This window comes from Aphelocoma coerulescens, chromosome 4, assembly GCF_041296385.1.
Source record: "Aphelocoma coerulescens isolate FSJ_1873_10779 chromosome 4, UR_Acoe_1.0, whole genome shotgun sequence".
Taxonomy (NCBI): domain Eukaryota; kingdom Metazoa; phylum Chordata; class Aves; order Passeriformes; family Corvidae; genus Aphelocoma; species Aphelocoma coerulescens.
In genome coordinates, this window is record NC_091017.1 from 4,485,758 (window position 1) to 4,505,165 (window position 19,408).

General features: G+C 42.3%; 2 protein-coding genes and 1 long non-coding RNA gene across 7 annotated transcripts in view; 2 read left to right on the forward strand and 1 right to left on the reverse strand.

Annotated features, from left to right (window-relative positions):
- Positions 1–7,069, forward strand: part of RPL7L1 (ribosomal protein L7 like 1) — a 142,789-nt gene extending 135,720 nt beyond the window's left edge. For 2 of the 3 annotated variants that reach the window (XM_069012574.1, XM_069012575.1), the window contains 6 exons: positions 3,434–3,542; positions 5,159–5,322; positions 5,494–5,631; positions 5,858–5,967; positions 6,140–6,352; positions 6,610–7,069. In XM_069012574.1, coding sequence (XP_068868675.1) covers positions 3,434–3,542; positions 5,159–5,322; positions 5,494–5,631; positions 5,858–5,967; positions 6,140–6,348 — 730 coding nt within the window. In that variant the 3' untranslated portion in view covers positions 6,349–6,352; positions 6,610–7,069. Of the gene's footprint in view, positions 1–487; positions 3,287–3,433; positions 3,543–5,158; positions 5,323–5,493; positions 5,632–5,857; positions 5,968–6,139; positions 6,353–6,609 lie in introns of those variants that run through there. The other variant, XM_069012573.1, reaches the window with a different exon arrangement.
- Positions 7,070–7,665: 596 nt separating this feature from the next.
- On the reverse strand, positions 7,666–10,044 carry MAD2L1 (mitotic arrest deficient 2 like 1). The gene is made up of 5 exons (XM_069012576.1): positions 9,934–10,044; positions 9,613–9,759; positions 9,409–9,529; positions 8,981–9,084; positions 7,666–8,505 (listed from the first exon to the last, which is right to left on the reverse strand). The coding sequence occupies exons 1-5, from the start codon at positions 10,013–10,015 to the stop codon at positions 8,333–8,335; spliced, it is 627 nt and encodes a 208-aa protein (XP_068868677.1). The 5' UTR covers positions 10,016–10,044; the 3' UTR covers positions 7,666–8,332.
- Positions 10,045–10,177: 133 nt separating this feature from the next.
- The window catches only part of LOC138109346 (uncharacterized), a 63,818-nt gene continuing 54,587 nt past the window's right edge, over positions 10,178–19,408 (forward strand). For all 3 annotated transcript variants that reach the window (XR_011150421.1, XR_011150422.1, XR_011150423.1), the window contains exons 1-2: positions 10,178–10,415; positions 10,684–10,752. This is a non-coding gene — a long non-coding RNA (uncharacterized lncRNA). The remainder of the gene's footprint in view (positions 10,416–10,683; positions 10,753–19,408) is intronic.

The following is a 19,408-nucleotide window of genomic DNA, read 5'->3' on the forward strand; positions in this document are numbered from 1 at the left end:
CTTTGTTTCTGCTGTGTGTAGGGACACAGCCCCTTTCTTGGGATAAAGCTACAGGTGACCACTTGCATCCCTCGGGCTCTGTGTTTCCCTGCCTGGTATTTCCTGGCCAAACACCGATGCTCTGTAGCTTTATCTTGACTGGGCAGTTGTCACTAGTAATTGCAGGCAAAATTAGATGTTCCAGTCAGAACTTTCCCGGCATAAATTACCAGAGAAAAAAAGTGAGAGGACCTTTATAGCCCTATTGTTGTGCACTGTCACAGCACTCAGGGCCACAGCTTCCTTCAAGGATCAGCCTTGCTACAAACCAGTGAAATTACTCTGCTGTGATTTTATATTAATTACTGCAGGTCACTTCTCCCTTATGATGTTTTAATCCTCTTGTGATTGCTGTTTCTGCTGAAACAACAGCTGCCTGTTGTTTGTCTAGTCTCCAAAACTAAACTTGCAAAAGGATTTTATGTAGTTGTGTCAGTAATCAGAGCCATAAAATAAAAGTAATTAAATGCTTTCTTTTTTTAAAAAAAGAGTAAAAGTCATTGTCCACCACCTACCACCATTGTATCAGAATCACTGACAAGGACAGAGAGCATATTCTGCCTGTACAAACCATCTCCTATTAAGTTGTCTACACTGACATGATAAATTTCCTAATTAGGCTATTCCATTCCATCTCTTTTTATGGCTCCCCAGTCTGTAGTATTTTTATGAATAGTTTATGCTGTGGTGTACTTATTAATATGCTTCCACAACCTAAATGGCATAATTATCTTGAAGGTTCAATTAAAAAGTAATCTAGTAGGAGGTAGGATTCCCAATTACTGAGTGTGGGAAAGACTCCTATTCTGTTCTCACTGTCTTTCATCTCAGACATAATTGAATCGGTCTTTCTCCCAGATAAGATGCAGCTTTCCACCGCTGTGGAAGAAGAAGAGAGGTCATAGAGACCTGTGGAGACCATATATAATGATGCCTATTTTTACCTCCACTTTTCTTTAAAGATACAATTAAATTTGTAGTACATTCAAATTGCAGACATTCTGTGCACTCTCTTGTAGACAAGACACAAAAATAAATTATTTTCATTGCTGTTTATTGTAATTGAAAAACCATTTTTCTATTTCAGGTTCATTAGCCAGGCCTTTACAAGTACATTGGAAGTAAAACAAAATTAATTTACATTTTAATTCTTACAACTGTTTCACCGTGGAACTTGTAAATTGGTATCACTACTCTTTTAAAGAATGTCAGAACATTCTGACAGATATAAATCTGTAATTTAATATTCATAACTTAAAACTCCAGATATAATTTCCAGGGACAGTAACTGTGAGTAGTGCCAGGGGTTTATTAGTAGTCTGCTTTTCTTCCAGGGATGTAATTACAATAGTTATCATCAAATCGGGCTTTTGAAGCTGGAATATTTTCCATTAATGCTGGTAAATTAGTGGCACTAAAGAATGAACTGTTTTGCCCCACTCAGATTTTTTTCCAGGAGACACAAAAACAAGTTTTATTTTTTAGCCTTTACAATTTGACATATTAGGTGCCACTAACTAAGGGTACACACCTGCATTAGTCTCATCCACGTGTCTTCATTATACCCAGATTGCTCCTTTTGCAGTGAATTTGCAGGATTTCTGACAAAAATGCTCCTCTTAAGGAAGCTTATTTTGGAAAGAATAAACCCATGCATCTGTCCACAATGTTTTTCAAAAATATGAAATATTAGTCTGTGTCCATATGATTGCTATTTCCATGAAAGAAAGTCTTGGATCACCCAGCTTTTCTCTCTACTAATTATCGGTTTGCGTGTGTGTATGGAGTAGTTCCTGGGCATCTTTCAAGTCATATAAACTTTTTCCTTAAAAGATCTGAAAATGGGCATAATTTAAGATTAGAAGATACTTCTCTTATTAAAATATTCCCAAGATTAGATCATTGTTTGGTGAAATAAACAAAATTTAATTTCTTTGGCTTCTTTTATAGGGAATTTATTGCAGACAGATTTCAAACTGGGGCATGGTTCGATGATGAGAGTGATGGACTTCGAGCTCTTTTGCTGTTTTGAGACTGCATGCAGTGTCAATAATGATTTTGTGGGATTTGAAGTTAATTTAATGGGGTTTTATACCCGTGGAGTGAGAAAACGAGGCAAGAAGTTTCATGGAATTCTGACATTGCACTTCATCTCCTGACTTGGCTTTTGGAATCTGAGCCCTAAAATTTTGCATTCAGGAGTTCGGAGTGCTGAAGGCCGGTGTACAACAGGTTGCTGTCTAGGAAAATGAGAACACTTTCCTTGGGTATCCCTGCAAACAGAGATATTTGAATAGCCATTCATTAAAACAATATAACTACTGGTTAAAGTTTAACGAGTCAGCCTAGGAACGCTGCTGTGCTGGGCGACATTTCATAGCGACAGCGCTTCAAATATTTACTTATGTATTGTTTCCTTGCCATTAATAATGGAATACCTGAGAGTCTGTTTGCATTTCCCTCCTGTTAAACAAAGCACGTTCACTTGTAGATTTAAATGGGCCACTTCTTCTGTTGTCAGCTACCAGGGACTCCAGCTATTTTTATAAGTCAGGATAAAATTTATGTAGTTATGGATTTGTTTTGATGAAAGTTTCAGATTATTTATTTCTTAAATTCGTTGCTTTGCATCTCATATCTAAAAGTTGATAGGGAGCTGGGTTTGCTCACCGAGGGCTGTGTTCTTCGTGGCATTTGGGATCGAGTCTCTAAACACAGAAATTCTAGTTTTCGGCGTCAATACAGAAGTGGGCTCATTTACAGTGTTGTAAAGGCTTGCAGCGTCACAGAGACGAGCAGCGAAACTCGGGCACCACTGAATCTTCCAGCGAGGCTGTAGCTCCCAGCTGGTGAGAGGAAACTGTGGTCGGTGTGAATGAAAATTATTTCAGAGTGTAAAGGCACACATCCCTCCTCTACCCTGCACGGGGAATTGGATGGAGCACACCAGGAACACAACCCCAACACCATCCCAACTGAGCGTGAGGCTCTGGCACCACCTGCGGGTGACCCGGCTGTCACACCGCGAGTCCCAGTGTCCGCTCCTCCCCAGTGCTCGCAGCGTGTGGAACGCGCCGGGACAGCGCGGGGCCGGCCAGCAGCGCGTCCCTCCCCGCCGGGACAGGCGCTTCCCGGCGCTCCGCCATCCCCAGCAGAGGCGAGCGGCGCCTGAGGAGGAGCGGCCATGGCCCCGCCCCGCGCCGGCGCATGCGCGGCGGCGGCCCGGCAAGATGGCGGAGCTGGAGGAGTGAGTGCGGGAGGCAGGCATGGAGGGATTGCGGGATCTGCCGCCATCCGCGGGCACCGGGCTGGGGGCGGGGGCGGTCCGGGGGGGTCGGAATGCGGGATGTGACCGGGATGTGACCGTGTTGTGACTGGGTTGTCTCGCCCGCAGGCCGAGGCGGCGGATCCCGCTGGTGCCGGAGAACTTGCTGAAGAAGAGGAAGGCGTACTTGGCCATCAAGGCCACCCAGGCCAAGCAGGCGCTGCTCAACAAACGCAAGGTACGGCGGGTCCCGGCAGAGCCTGGTCCTGCAGCCGCAGCTCGTCCTCCGGAGGAGGGAATCGCAACCGCTTGAATTCGTACGGAAGGGATCCGAGTGATCGGCCCCCTCAGCGAGGGGGGGATGCCCGAGCGCTGCGGGTGGGCAGGGAGCATCTTCGGGGTCACCTCCGAGGGGAGCCTGAGTCCCTAAACACCTTCTCCGTGTGTCTCTGAGCCTTGTAAAGAGGACAGAGTTTTACAGGTTATTATACTGAAACAGAAATACATGAAAGACTGTGAGTTGTTCCTGTGGATTAGTGGTGGTGAGCAGGTGTTAGCAGCCACATGCGGGAAACTGCAGCGCCGCTGAATTGTCAGTGCTGCCCTGGGAATTCACTGTCTGAAACCACCTTTGCATTGTAACCCTGCATGGAAAGTGTGCTTTCTGAGGCTGTGTTTATTTATCTGTTAGAGCAGACACAGGTCATCATGAAGCCTTTTTTTGCTTGTGGGGTGGCACATGTTCTGCTGCAGACACTCCCTGTTCACACTGCCTTTTTCAGACCAGCACAGCACAGCAAACCTTTCTAATTCCCAGTCTGAGACCTGCTGTGCTGTGCCCCAGCTAATACAGTAGGTATCTGTCTTAAAGCTTTCCCAGTGAATCTTTTTTCTATGAGATTATATGCAAAACTCCTGCCATTTCTGTTTAATACCGTGTTTACATTTTTAAAAGCATCAGTGGCTTGCTGTATTTCCAAGGTGGAAGTGGAAGCATAAGTAATAATGTTAAATAACCACTCCATAAGATTCTCATTAGAAAAATGATCTTAGTGGTGAGACTTAGATTTGGTCTGCCTGCTTTGAAAATTCAAACCAATTTCATGGGTGATTTACAAGATGAATTAGAACAGAAGACACATGACATTAGATTCTTTAATTCAAAATGGCCTGCTAATTTAACCAGTAGAGTATCTTGAATATAATTGTGTAATGCTGTGCATTTTCAAGTCCTGTTCATATGAGAAAACACTATGACTTAGGTGGATGTACTCATTTCTAAATTAAGGAGAGGCCTTTAAACATCTTCTCAATTTAAAAAAGGAGGTTTACATTTTCCAGTAATAATGAAAAGACTTTTTATCAGGTGAGCCAGATGTTCTCTGTTTAAATTAGCAATACTTAATAGTTACTTGAATGTTTGAATTTTTGGGGTTGTTTTTGCATGTGTGCCTGTATAGAAAAGGACTTTAAATGCAGGTTTTTTTCTGTTGGAGGGTATTTATGAGTCACACTAGGGTATTGCTGTAGCATCTGTTTTACCCTGATGTTATTTCTGGCTTTCCCAGCCATTGCTGAGCTGTGTGTGTAGCTTCGCCTAGAAGTATCATGGGTCTTGCTCTGTTTTCCCTAATTTATATTTTTGTTCACTGTTCATAAATAGTAGTTGTGTGTAAATTCATGTGTTGTCCCTCAGTTCTGTCTCCCTTGGGCTTAGGTAATCAAATTTATTTTCTTCTTACTGCTTCCAAAGCTGAAAGAACATTGTTCACTACTGCATTTCATTTGGCCTTTCAGGTACAAACCTCTGGGACTGTTGGGATGGGTGATACTTTCTTTTCCTTTTGTCTGTAGCAGCAGAAGGGGAAACAGATCCAGTTCAGACGCCTGGAGACCTTCATTCGGGATTCATGGCGCAAACGCCGGGATGACACCCGGCTGAGGCGCATGGAGCAGAGGCCTGGGCAGGCAGCGGCACCTCAGGAGAGCAAACTGGCCTTCGTCGTGCGGATTGTGGAGTAAGGAACTTCCCCTGCTCCTTCCTTTATTGTTGCTACCCTTTGTTGTGTCATTTCTATGCCAAGGCAGTGGGATCAACCCAGGCATATGTCCTTGCAGGTGATCTGAGGCCTTTTGTTGCTGTATTAGAGAAATGTCGTTCCTAATAACATTATTTTTTTCTGACTCAGTATTAAGGGAGTGACTAAGAGGGTGAAAAGAGTGATTGAGTTGCTGCAGCTGAGGAAGAATTACGCTGGGGTATTCGTTAAGCTGAGCCCGCTGTCGCTGAAGATGCTGCGGATTGTGGAGCCTTACGTGGCGTGGGGGTATGTACCCCTCCTGGGACTTGGGAGTCATTGGATTCTCCAGCTGCTATCACAGATCCATTACTTCTCCAGTAATGGTTAAAACTTTATCAACTTTATATCTAAAACTTTTCTTACTGTTCTCTACGTAACTTGGTTACTTCCCCACCTCTGCACAAGGAAGTGGGGTGGGGCTTCCCTCTGCATCGTGTCTCTCTTACAGAATCTGATTTTTGTTTCTGTGCAGGCAGCCTAACCTGAAATCTGTACGAGAGCTGATCCTGAAACGGGGCCAAGCCAAGATCAAGAAAAAGAGGGTGCCTCTGACAGACAACATGCTGATAGAGCAACATTTAGGTGAGGAGGTGGGGGAGAAAATTGGGGAAGGAGTTAGGTGTTGAGAGTTCACAGTCTGATCTGAGAGGGTGAGGAGAGACAAAATCTTCCCAAACTGGAGGACTGGCAATTCTGGAGCAGTGTGAGGAAAGATGATACAGTTGGGCATCTCCGTTTTTTTTTTCTCTTGCAGGGGGCTGTGGTATTATTTGCTTGGAAGACCTTATTCATGAAATCTACTCAACTGGCAAGTATTTCAAACGAGTCACCAGCTTTCTGTGGCCCTTCCATCTGTCGGTGGCTCGCCACGCGTCGCGGAACAGAGTGGGTTTCCTCAAGGAGATGGGCAAGCCTGGCTACAGAGGGGAAGCAATCAACCAGCTCATCCGTCAGCTCAACTAGTCAGGTGAGCAGTGCCTGCTGGGTTAATTTTGAGCCTTACCCTTCATTCCCTTTCCTAAGGATAAGCAGACTGCCATCGGAGATGAAGGGGGCTCCCTTGTTTTGATTGTCACTCTAAAAAAGTGACCTCAGAGTAGGGGAAACTAATCAAGAGTGTGGGGTCCCCTTAGGAATCAGCACATCGTGCTGGACACCTCCATGAAGGCTTGGTTCCTGGGAGATTAATATGACTTACTTTTACTTTTCTCTCCTATTCTGCAGGGTCTTTGTGAGAAACTTTAGGATCTATGACCTGCTCCTTTTCACATGTACCTTTCACGGACATTATTTACATGCAATGATCTACTACTTCTCTTGACTGCTGGTGCCTCTATAAAAGAAGAAATACAGAGATGATGATGGAGATGGACTTCGTGCTGGGCCTTCTTAAAAAAGATCATAAATTCCGTTTGGTACAAGAATGAGCTTCTTGCAGCAATTTGACTTTTGCATCTCTGTAAAATGAGGGTTTTTTATGCTCACTACTGCAGACTTCACTCTTTGAAGTGTGCCTGCTTCTAGGGGTGAAGAGATAGTGCAGTCACCACAATTGTGCTGACAGGCAAAAGAAAACACCAGGTATTCTTCTGTTACTGCAGCCCTAGCAGTGAATAATGTAACTTTTTAAGTACCTAGATTGTATTTATTTTTAAAAAATTACGATTTTTGTGCTCCTGGTTTACAGAGGACTGCGTTTTTTACTTCTGCTAGATTGGGACTGTTGGAGAGAATTATTTCCTGGAAATAGGAAAGCCCAGAAAGGTTGTAATACAGTTGTGGGGTGGGGTACATGTAATCGATGTTTTTTAAATAAACTTCTGAAATTATATTATTATAACAGAAAGTCCTACAGCACTGCAAAAGAGTGGAAAAAACAGAGTTAAACACTCTGGTTGGAATGAATTTAGTGAAGGAAGTGAACAAAACTATGGAAGAGTCTGAAAGTTCCAGAGTTACAGTTTTAAATCCCTAATTTCTTCCACTACAAAAATGGGTAAGAGCACATGAAGAGTCCAGTGCTGTTTAACAAATATGGAAGGCACTGTGCTTAATCATTAGGGCAGTGTGACTATTTATATTGTTACTTGAACTTACGTGGGGGCAAACTGTTAATCCATTAATGGATTTCATATGGACTCCACACCATTTGTTTGAAGACTTAAGAGGATAAGTAACAACACAAGGGGGATGCCTTTTGGGTGTTACTTGTGTGACAGTTGAAACTAGGCTGTACCATTCCTAAAATCCTCTGAAACACAAAGTACTGCAGACTCTGAATTAGAGCACTATAAAACTCAGAGCTTTATTCTGTAAAACGATTACAAACATAGAAAATGCTGGACAGACACTACAGACATACACAGACTTAAAACAACTCTGTCCCCACAACTAGAGCCCACTGGTCATTACAGTACAAAGGTTCATGTATTTAAAGTTTCCATGATGAACGGCTGCTTCCATTGTAGTAAGGTACAAGAATTGTTGGGTTGATTCATTTTAGGGCTATTTCTGGTAATAAAACAGCCCAGGCTTTTAACATGAAAACTGGGACACTAGAAATGAGATTTGTTTTAGTTGCTCCAGAGAACTTAAGCCTGCTAACAGAATGCAGCTTAAAATAATTCTAAAATATAAAATTACAGGATCTGAACACAATTCTAGCAGCTAATCCTAGATTTAGGCAGGTTTTCTAGCAGAGGCAGTGGTTTAATTTAGCTCATACAGTAAAGTAAGAATTGAACTATCACCATGAATACTTTTAAGCCTCTTTAAAAATGATGCCAGCTTAATCTAGTGTCACGTTATCACAGACAGGCATGTTGTCTTTTTCTCTGTGTCATACTTCTTCAAGACAGTAGTGATGGGTTCATGGCTTAGCTGCATGATGAACAGAAACTATACAAGGTGACAGGATATTTACACACACAGAACTTCCCCCTGCATCTTAGGGAACAGAATCCTTTTTGTAAGCCACCGTGGTGTTGACTTTGTGGATTGTGGTAGTGAAGGAACGCAGCCGAACCTCTTCTGAATTGGCTATGAACTGTGGTCCTGACTCTTCCCACTTTTCTGGCACTGCCAGATCTTTATCTGTGTATATCAGCAAGTCAAAGGCACCTGGGAGCAAGGGAGAACAAATTCACCATAAGGAGATGGAGGGTTTGAAGTGCATCTTCTAGAACTTGAGATAAGGACCGGGGGTTTCAGAAGTTATAATAGTTATGTGGAAAAAAAATAGTCAAATTATATTCATGTGAGGCCATTTTAGTTTTCTCAAGTGAGTGTCATAAATTTTTTTTTAAACATGTTAAAATGCTGTGGAGCTGAGCTCTGTGTAACACTTCATATGAACAAATTATTCACAAAAGCTTGCATTCCTTAGGGCATACATACTAATTTGCTCAAGTTTGCTAAGACACCCCAAGTTCTGTCCTGATCTCAGTCTAACAAGGTGCTGTCTCACAAATGTGATGGTACATGATGTGTAATAATTAAAAAGCCTCGGAAAATCAGAAGATCTCTTCTAAAGTTGGAAAGTTACTGAGGTTTTTCAAAAGCATTTGATTTCTTTCATGCAGTTCAGAATACTCACAGGCAGATTCCAAGAGTGGCAGGAAGGTTACTGTGGCAGTTATTTGTCTGATGACAGAGCGAATTTCATCCTGAATTGCCTTCTGAGATTTCTCTCGTGGTCCACTGGAAAAATAAGAAAACTCTGGTAAGAGAAAAACCTTCTACTGTGCTGATAGTTTCCTCTAAATATAGTTCTCTTTGTTAAGCTCTGTTAGACTGTTTGCTACAGTATTTTTAGAGTAGTAGTGACACTTTTAAGTCCTTAGAAAAGTGATAACTGGTCTCCCTTTATTGTTGTTTGTGTGTTCAGTCATATAATGACTGGTTTGCAGACAGAGGGCAGGGCACTAAGAAAGGTTTGAAGGAACGAGTCTCTGGCATTAAGCCTGTGCCTGCACTGGTACTCGGGACAGGCAAGAGCAGGAGTGGAGGAACCGTGGTACTCACTTGTCATCCTTTGCAGTTTTGTCACACTCGATGTCAAACTGCCACCGCTCCAGGACCTCGCTGCTCTCGATGCTGGAGATCACCACCACCAGGCGCTGCACGATGCACTTGTACAGCCACTCTGCAAGAAGCCACGGCAGTCACTTAGAGCGCGAGGGACGGCGGCAGGGACACCGCAGGGAAGGCCCCGCCGCCGGCCCGCACCTTTCATCTGCTCCGTCACGTTGTTGAGGTAGTTGGCCAGCTCGGGGTCCGTGGTGACCAGCAGGGTGAGTCCGTACTTCTGCACGCGGGTGAAGGTCTCGGGGGGGTAGATGCCCCGCTGGTACAGGATGCTGTTGATTCCATAGGCTGCACGACGGAGAAGGAAAGGGAGAGATGTTTACCACACCCCGCCACGGCCCAGCCGGCGGCCATGACGCCCCACAAGACTCGGCCTCCCACCCCCTCACCTTCCCTCCCCCTATCCTTCTCTCCCTCCCTCTCTCCCAGCGCGGTGCCTGAGGCCCCCCGCAGCCCCCTCACAGAAGAATTCGGCGACGAGCTCCGCGCTGCCGCGCAGGGTGATGCCCTGGTGTTCGCGGCCGAGCTGCTGCTGCGCTGCCATGGCCGCCACTTCCCCGCCGCCCGGTTCGAATCCGGCCCCGCCCCGCCCGGCCCCGCCCCTTCCCGCGCGCGACCGCGCTGAGGGGGCCGCGCGCCGCCTCAGGTCACCGCAGCGGCCTTCCCTCTGGGAATCGCGATTGCCTGTGCCCCTTAAACATGGAAAACACAGGGCTGCAGCCTGTGCGGTCCCGCGGCTGCCCGGTGGGAAGGGAAGGTTTTTACCTCTTGTTAAGCTCCCCGCCGGCTCCCGGTGCCGCTGCGTCTGTGGGCGGGGCTGAGAGGCGCGCGGAGCGGGGGTGGAGCGAGTGAGGAGCTCCGCCATGGGAATGCCGTGGGATGCTCGGTTTCAGCGTTTGCCTACATGCGTTCGACCTTATGAACTTAAAAATATTACTTTCCAGGTACGAATTGAACAAATACTTAGTTTGTGGTTTTTTTTTGTTGGCGTTCACGATGTAAATCATTGAAATAGCTATTTCAAATAAAAACATTCTGCAAGCACTGTGAAGAGGCAGGTGGGGAGAACCTGGGAAAGCAGAATGAAACAATGTTTCCTTCAATCCATAGTAACACCAGAAAAAAAAAGGTTAAGAGCCATTTGGGTTGTTGGTCTGTCTTGGTGAAGGGAATTTGCTACTTGGTCAAACAACTTCAGTCCTGTTACTACAGGGAGACCAAGGAAGATCTTGCAACCAGTAGTGGCTGTCACCTGGAGGAAGCTCTGGCAGAGGTTAACAGGTAAGAGAGACTGAGCAAAACAAGTAAATGTTGAAGTATGTTAATAATATGAAGAGGGGAAGTTACTGTCTGCTGGGATAGTAACAAGGTGGCCAGCTAATTAGCTGATAAAATCAATTAATAGGCAAGAAGATGAAAATTAATGGATTTGCTGGGCACAGAAGAGCTGCAAATGAAATATTCCCTGAATGGGATTTTTCCAAAGCATTATCTGATATTATCACCTAAGGCATACCTGTGTTAGATACCCATATTGCCCTTCAAAGAAACAAATTGAACAGTCTTAAAATGAAGTTACATTCAAAACAGAAATATTTATACTGAGGATAAAAACCATGTGATCATTACACAGTGCAGTGGGCCAGCTGTTAAGAGAGTGAATTGATGGTGTGATTGCTTATTTTGTTGTAATAAAACATTTTTTCTCAAAAGCTTAGGCTTTCTCTTGGTTCCAGTTTTTGATCCAAGAGGAAGTATGGTTTGCCTCAGGGTTCAGGCTGCTGTGATTAAAACAAATGGTATAGTCCTGAAGTCATGTGCTGAAGTTCCGAAACAGCCTGAATAGTTTAATTTAACCAAGGGAAATTTATTCTGGGTCTTGTTCACTAGTGATTGTGTTATACATAAGTCTTCTCAATAAAATATTTTCTGAGTAAGAGTGGTGTATTTCCAAGGCTGTGACAATGGAAGCATTTTTCATCCAAAGCCCAGCTTTTGGAAGTTGGATTGCTGTGAATATGAGCTGTTTTGCTTAAAACCTTATGTATTATGGTGCTCTTATTTATCTATCCCAAAATGATCTCAGCCCTCTGGGGTTTTTTCTCTACTTGGCTTCTTGTCCATTTTGCTTTTGGAGAGCTGCTTATTTTTGTGATAAATAAAAGATCTTGAAAGCATGAGACCAGGCAAGAATAGTAGAGGTTTCAATTAATATTTGACATATTTCTCCTCTAGCTGTCTTACTGTTAAAACCAGATAGAAGAAAAGAATTCAAGTCATTCTTGGTTTACCAAGTTAATGTCCCTGTGTTTCAGTTTGGATGGTTTGCACACACACCTGCTCTTGGTATGACCTGGTGCATATGTTTATCAACTACAGACTTAATTGCTTCTTCATTACTTCTCACAAGATTCACCTGGCAGGCACTGAGACATGTTGGTGACTAAATCTTCCTGCACCTGGCACCATATTTCAGAGTTTTGGGTCACTTCTCCATCCCCAGTTCTGTATTGTGGTTAGCACTGGTTTTTGCCCTGATGTGCTTCCCTCTCCCCCATAAAAAACCCCAACACCTTTGCATTTTGTCTGTGCTGTAACTAAGCTGCAGTTGCCACCTGACCATGGCCTGGCCAGGGCTGATGGGGACAGGCACAGATGTCCTTCTGTCATGTTCCTGACCACACCCCATAGCCAGTGCCTGTAGTTTGTGGTTAGAGAATGTCCAGAGGAGGCAGGAGGAAGGTTCTGGGGCTCCTGCCAGGGAGACTGCTGTGGGTTAGTGGCTGATTTGTGACAGGCTGCTTCCTGACCAACTCCGAGGGACTCTCACGAACCAAGATGACAGGCTAAGTTATATGTTCTGGCACACCAGGAGTTGGCTATCCTTGCTTTAATTATCTCATGATAAAACCTTCATTTTCAGAAGGAATGTGAAATCCCAGTTGGATTTAATTTAGGTCTCTTACAACTCTTCAGTCATTGTTCCATTTCTCAATTACAGCTTGATGTTACAACACAATTTTTTTGATTCTCATTCTGTGAAAGGAAATGTTCCCTATTTAGCTTGGCTTTTCTGCAACGTTTAATGATTGTTTCCCCATGGCAATTGTCAGTAAACCATGGGCAATCCAAATCACTGGTATGCCTTCATTCCTTTTTTTAAGGCAAGCCAGGTCACATTCCCATAGTCATTCAGCACACTAGAAGACATAACCCACTTGTAGAGTTCATTCCCATTGTTTATTTCTTTTTTAACCTTCGGGAGGATATGGACAGGTCTCTCCAGCATAACAAAACAGTCTATGAAATGAAAATTTCAACAGTCTTTGCAACATTAAAGTTTGCAGGCTAAGGAAAGGTACTTCCTGTCAGCTGTCAAAATAACCATAACATTTCTTTTCAAGTTGGCTAATCCTACTTTTTAAAACATAAAACATGGAATATTATTACAAATAGCAATGCTGTGTCCTTCACCAAAGGCAATGAGAGTAGTGCAACTGTGAAAGACTGTCTTGAGCTTTAAGTATTCATGAAAAGAAATGGATATTAAAACGAGTCACTATGAGCCAATAATCTGCACTGTAACATCTAATATGATGAGTAGGCTTCCCAAAGGGACTTCCTTAATTTGGTTTTGAACACCATGTGGAAATTTTTACAGTTAATTTTCTGAATGTGTTTTGAAGTTAAAATAACTCGGGTGAGTACTTATTTCTTCTATAAAATGAATGAGATTTGGTGTTTCTCTACTTAAGCCAATGTTAGAACTCCATTTAGCTTGAAAGTGGCTACGTTCTGGTAGTGGCTGCCTTGTACAGTGAAATAACTTTTTCTAGATTTTGAGAGTTTTGAAAGCTCCTTTTGTAGAACATAAAATGGTATATTTTTCTTGGTTTTTGGGGGTTGTTTTTGTTCCTCTTCCTTGGAAGACCTGACGTTTTTCTGAAGGATACAGAAGGAAAAAAAAAAAATTCAGATTGTTTTACCTCTTAACTACCAGGAGATGGCAGCAGGCACATGCGTTATCTGCACCCTTTCAGTTTCGGCTTCCAGTACAGCGAGTTGGTTTTACTGCTGCATACTTTAGTCTCTAGCTAGTTTGAAAATCATTGTTCCTGAATGAAGGGAATATTTAATGCCCAGTTTTCGTGTTTACCTTGGGTTGCTGTTGCACTAAAGACAATTTAACAGATGAATGATTATCTTTAAACGTTTCAAGTGAGGATAGGAATCCTGTTTCAGAATTGGGATTCAGGATTTAAATGAGCTTTTTGTGCCTTGAGAGCTCCTTAGTGCTGGATGATGTCATGTTACACTGGTAACAGGTATGTGAAATCCACTGAATCCAGCTCTTTACAACTTAATCCCCTTCATTACTTAATCCCCAACCTGAAGGTTGATAGTTTGAAAGGTGAATGGTAATCCAGTTCATTTTAGCTCCTGTCACATCTGAAGTTTTTGCATTATTAAATCAGTGGAAAACTAGGGAGTTCTCAGGTAGCTTAAATTTACTAAGCCAGTATTACTGGCAGTTTAGCTTTAAATTCAGAATGGGCCTTCTTAAGTACCCTGGAGCATTGGTTTATCATTTATAGGTTTATCAGCAGACACTTTTGGTGGGTTACCAGAAACTGAGGGGCAAAAAGGTCCTGAAGATTGGTAGCACAGTAAATATGCCTTGGTAGTACCCTAGGGAATTTTGATAGGATTCTGTTGTGTGATTGCAACGTTAGATGGGAATTGTTGCTTTGTGATTGCTTTCTAATCATGTCACTTCTGATTTAGAACCATGATGGGCTTGTTCAATTGATTGTATGGCAAGGAATACAGTGCAGCTTATATAATGCCTGAGAATTGTGATGACTGAAGAGGGAAATATATTGTGAAAAGCATGTTATTAGCATTAGAAATATTTGAGGCAAAATTATGAATAATTCCTTTATTTCTACTGGAAAATTAGGAGTCTTTATGCATTTTTTTGTATAGTGAAATCTCCAGGCAAGTTAGGTGTCCTGTTGGCAGAATGATAATCATTACTGAGAACAGGCATGCAAAATATTCAAATTCTTTCTCCAAAGTATTGGACAGTTTAAGAAAATGGCAAAGGATGACTTTCTAAAGATATTTATTCCTGTGTGGAAGGAGGACTTCATTAAAGAATGTAATTTATTTCAAGAAAAACATCCTTTTTCATATGTTTTGACAACTTCATGCATGCCTTTTTTGGAAAAAAAAAAGAGAACAAATTGTCACCAATGAGTTGTAACAGTGAGATGAACTAAAATATTTTATGAGGCACCCAGCCCACATGGGCTGGGACTGTACCCTGAGCTCTTCCTCTCCACCCTATAGCTGCATCTCTCAGTGCACGCTGCTTCCTTGGGAAGTCTTATCCCATAGTGTGGAGACAAATGCCTGACTCCTCAACTTTCTGTGGTGCCTTAATCAGAACTTGTTTGCTCTGCTGGTTCACAGCAGAACAAACATGAGCAGTCCAGAAGTAACACAAACTGTTAAAAATGTTTTTGTCTGCAAATTGGAAGCAATATCTGCTTACTAGCACTGATGGCTGAACACCCATTAAAGAAGGTGCCTTTGCACAAGAACAGCCCTGAGCTACATGTGGGAAGTATCAAGTGGAAACCAAAGCTTATACAATTCTGCATCACATATGAAAACTGAAGAAAGGATTTGATGCCTTAGGTTTTAACTTTCATATTTTTCAAATCCTGTACTGCTTAGTGTGTAACTCTGAAGTTTCTTGTAGCCTGTTAACTTCTGCTCTCTCATGCTAGGCAGCCATAACAAAGCCTCTTCCCAGGCCTGCTCTCCAAGGACACTCAGACCATCCTAGGCCCAAAATGTAAACCAAAGCCTCTAAAGGGGGTGCAAGCTTGGGGAAATGACATCATTAACTGAAGCTTTAATTGGAGAATTTATGCTGATATGCAAATGAACCAAACTTACAAAAATGTGAAGAACTCGTGACCTGTCATATACCTTGGGGTCCATCTTAGCAGTAGCCTCTGGCTCCCCAGGGTGTACCTTTGAAGGCCTTTCAAATAAATACCTACCTTTATTCCCTTATTCTTGTCTAGTCTCTGTTTTTAGGTGGTTTCTCAAGGCATCTGATTTGCTGGTACGATTTGATTTTCTAATAATTTTCTGAGTCATTCATGAGCCCACCACGTCCTGTTCACTGCTTGCTGTTTGTTAGCACTGGCAAAATTTTTAGGAGAGAAACTAGGAAAGGGTGTAACAATATTTGAAAGTTCCATTTCAAAGCAGCTACCTGCGCCTCACGCACAGTGGATGGTCTCATCCAAACCTTGTGATGTGACATTGCTAGGAGTGTAAAAATGGAAACCAGATGGCTTGGTAATGTGAGGAGCACTTTGATGCTAATTGTTCCTTAAAGTCTTCCTTCCTCGAAATCTGATTTGAGTGAAAACATGGCATTACTGCTCAAGGTAAGCTACTCCTTGGTTGTAATCTGACAGTCAGTGGAAGGCAGACCAAGGGTAGATTCTTACCTGAAGGGTCAGGTCACTCTGGCTACTGAGGAAAATTCCCTTGTGATAGCTGGGAGTCAGCACTCTGCCTCTTTTCTATCTTTGCTTGCCTGGGACTTTGTATGAACTTGGGCTAATCGGTTTAGATGTACATTTCCACAAAAGGATTTAATAGTCCTGCAAGCTCAGGTACATTGACTTTCTGCAGCTTCTACCTTGGAGATGCCTTGTGCACTGACATCCTTTTACTTTCAAGAACAGAGAGGCTCCACTTTTTTTTTCTTTGTAGAGGGGTGACAGTGATGACAGAGCCCACACTCATTTAATACTATGATATGAGAACAGTTATCTAACACTGAGGTTCAGTAATATTTGCATCGAGGAAATCCAAACCCTCATCTCTCATGCCCAGGGAAGTGTTGTTGTGACTCAGCTTTAAGTTAGTTTGGCTAGGCAACATTCCTTATCCCATCTGTTGAAACTGTGCCACAGAACAGAAGGGAATTGAAAATCCATTTGGAGACAGCAGGGAAGAGGAAGAGATTGAGCTTTAATGGTCAAACCTGGCAAAGAGAGTGCAGAACCACAGTCCAGCTGTCAAATTACTTTGTGTTTTGTTTACTTTCTTTTCCATATATTTTCACTTTGCATAAGCTTTTCAATACCAATAAAATTTAAACAGTGGAGTCTCTTGCTCTGAGTTACACTTGTGACAGAGAACCTTTTCTCTAATATTTCTTTTTATTGATAGTCACATTTGTTTATGTAACATTTTCATTGTCAACAATGTTAAAAACCCACAAATCAATATTAGTGGGAAATGGTAACAAAGATGTGTTGCCCTGGATAATTATAAGAAATTAGGGGTATTTTTCTTCTGTTATTATTACCTAAATAATCTCCTGAAATGCTGCAGGATGACATACCTTGTCTGCTTGTTGCCTGTGCTAGTTTGTTGGGTAAAATGCCCTGCATCTTCTTGTGCTCTCTTCCACGTGCCCAGAACAGCTCGTTCCGTCACCAGCATGGCCGCATTGCTGAACTCCCCCTGCCAAAAGTTCCATCTTGCTGTGCTTGGCTGTCTCCAGTTACTGCCACACAGGAGGTTTGCATTACTCTGATGATGTTTAGATTTCCTCTCTGTGGCAGCCTTAACCTTGCTTTGTCCTCGGGCACATTTTGGCCAACCAGGTTGCACACGAATTTAGAAGTTGTAAAAATCTGTGCTGAGCTGCAGGTTTTTACACGTTACCCTTGGTGATTTTGCATTATATTTACCAAACAAATCGCACTGTTATTCATAAAGAGGGAAAAAGAATCCACCTAAATTCCCTGCAGATGGCAGAGGACATGCACGTGATCATTTCCATCTCCAGTTTCAGCTGCAGTTTCATAAAAAATATGAAAAAATATTTTAAAAAATGCTGATAGTAGCAAAACTGAACCTAGACTGAAAAAAAAGCCTGTAGCAAAGGAACAGTAGCGGACATGTTATGTGGATATTCTCCAACATTAAACAGGATGCTGTAAAGCTAAAGGACGTGAGCTAAAGGTAAGTGTTGTAAACAAAAGTTTTGTATAACACCTTAAAACATGCAGTAACAAATTCAGTTCTTCAGTTTCCTGTACTCCAGGGTGGGGTTGCAGTAGTCATGGTACCAGAAATGACATGGGTTTGTAAAAGATTGTGGTGTTTGGGCAATGTTCATCAGCCACCCCTGCTTGAGAGAGTTGTTCAGGGATGTGCAGTCAGTACAAACTGAATTTTACAGCTGCTGAGCACAACTAGAGCTGGAAAATTAGTGACTTGAGATTAACATGGAGAAATCACAAATGGGAAACTACTGGCTGTGCGGGATCTTGAGACTCTCTGAAGATTTGGGCAAAGAATTAAGTTACCCAAAAGAAGGCCCCATCTCTTAAGATGATTAATTGTGAATAAGGATATTTAGCCAACTTTTAGTATGTTAAAGGCTCAAAAACAAATCAGCTGTACCTTCTTTGCTACATATAGAGCAGTTGGTGTCTGAGCTGTTGCAAAAAGGGAGTAACTTGTGTTGGTGTGCAGATCTTCTGAGAAGGCAGTGGCACACTTTTCACCTTCACAACTCAATTCTTGATGTGACTTTAAAAGCATTTTGGAAAACTTGACTTAGTTCTAATTTGCAGAGGGCTCCTGAACCATTTTTCAGTCACTGTTCAGTATTAGGTAATAGTGACCACAAGTTACTATGTCCAGATTTGGGTAAAAGCTAGTGTGAAACAAAATACTGACCTATGTAGTGCTACCTTAGTTTTTCTTTATGCAGAGTGTTTCTGCTGTGTTAAATCACTCTTGGTGTTTCTAGAATAGGCAGTCTCAGTCCCTGCTCAACCCCGTTATGACCCTTTTCCCTCTTTCTTTTTTCAGTCTTTGAGTGGAGGAGAAGGACGTGGTCTGGGAGTGTGACATTAGAACTGCATGTCTCCCTTATTTCCCCTTGAGATTTGTAGCATGAAATTATCCATACCTTTAACAGCACTAAGGTGAAATTTTGTTGGGTCAGTCTTTTTTTTTTTTTTTAATTTGGTAAAGGTGCAGTTACTCACTTATATGCCTAAGAATGAATTTTCTTATATTTGGCTTACTGTATTATTAACTGGAACACTAAAAACCATGCTTATGTTGGAATAGGACCTCCCTTTATAACAGGACTCATTTTTGTGAAGTAAAATAATTGTGCCCAGAAAAACACATTCCTTCTCCATCAAACCTCCATTCTATTTGACACACTGGCTGTGCATTCTCTGAGAATCTAAAAATCATTTTTAGTGATTTATGGACTGCTGTTGCTAATATTTCCATGATCCTGTTAGAAGTGAGTGCTTTTTCCTCAGTGGCCAGTTTTTGTGTTTTAAATAAGCAAAATGTCAATTAAACTAAAAGCAAGTCTAAATCATGTATACACTAAAATTGGTATCGGCTTGCTGGCAGATTTTATAAATTATTAGAATCTGTCCATATCTGAGGAAAATGAAAAGCAAAGTTCTGGATAATGTGAGGAAGTAGGAAACATGTACATTTACATGCTGTGTGGAAGTGAAACAGTCACAAGTAAGTCAAGTTTTAAATATTCATTTGTTTTTACTGTGCTACATGCTTTTCCATTATTCTACCTCAACCAAGGGTTTGTAGTTATAAGTAAATACACACACACACACACACACACACATACACACACACGTGCTTGCTCTGGTGGTTTCCTTTTTCCGTGATGCCTTTTCCAGGTAATAGAAGGGAAAAGGTTACACGTGTATTCAACATGCGCTGATTCATAACGCTCGTTATTTCCAGCACTTTGAAGGAGATACAGAAACAAAGAATGGTTGAGGTTTGAAGGCACCTCTGGAGGTTTTCTTGTCCAACCCCTTCTGCTCAAGCAGGA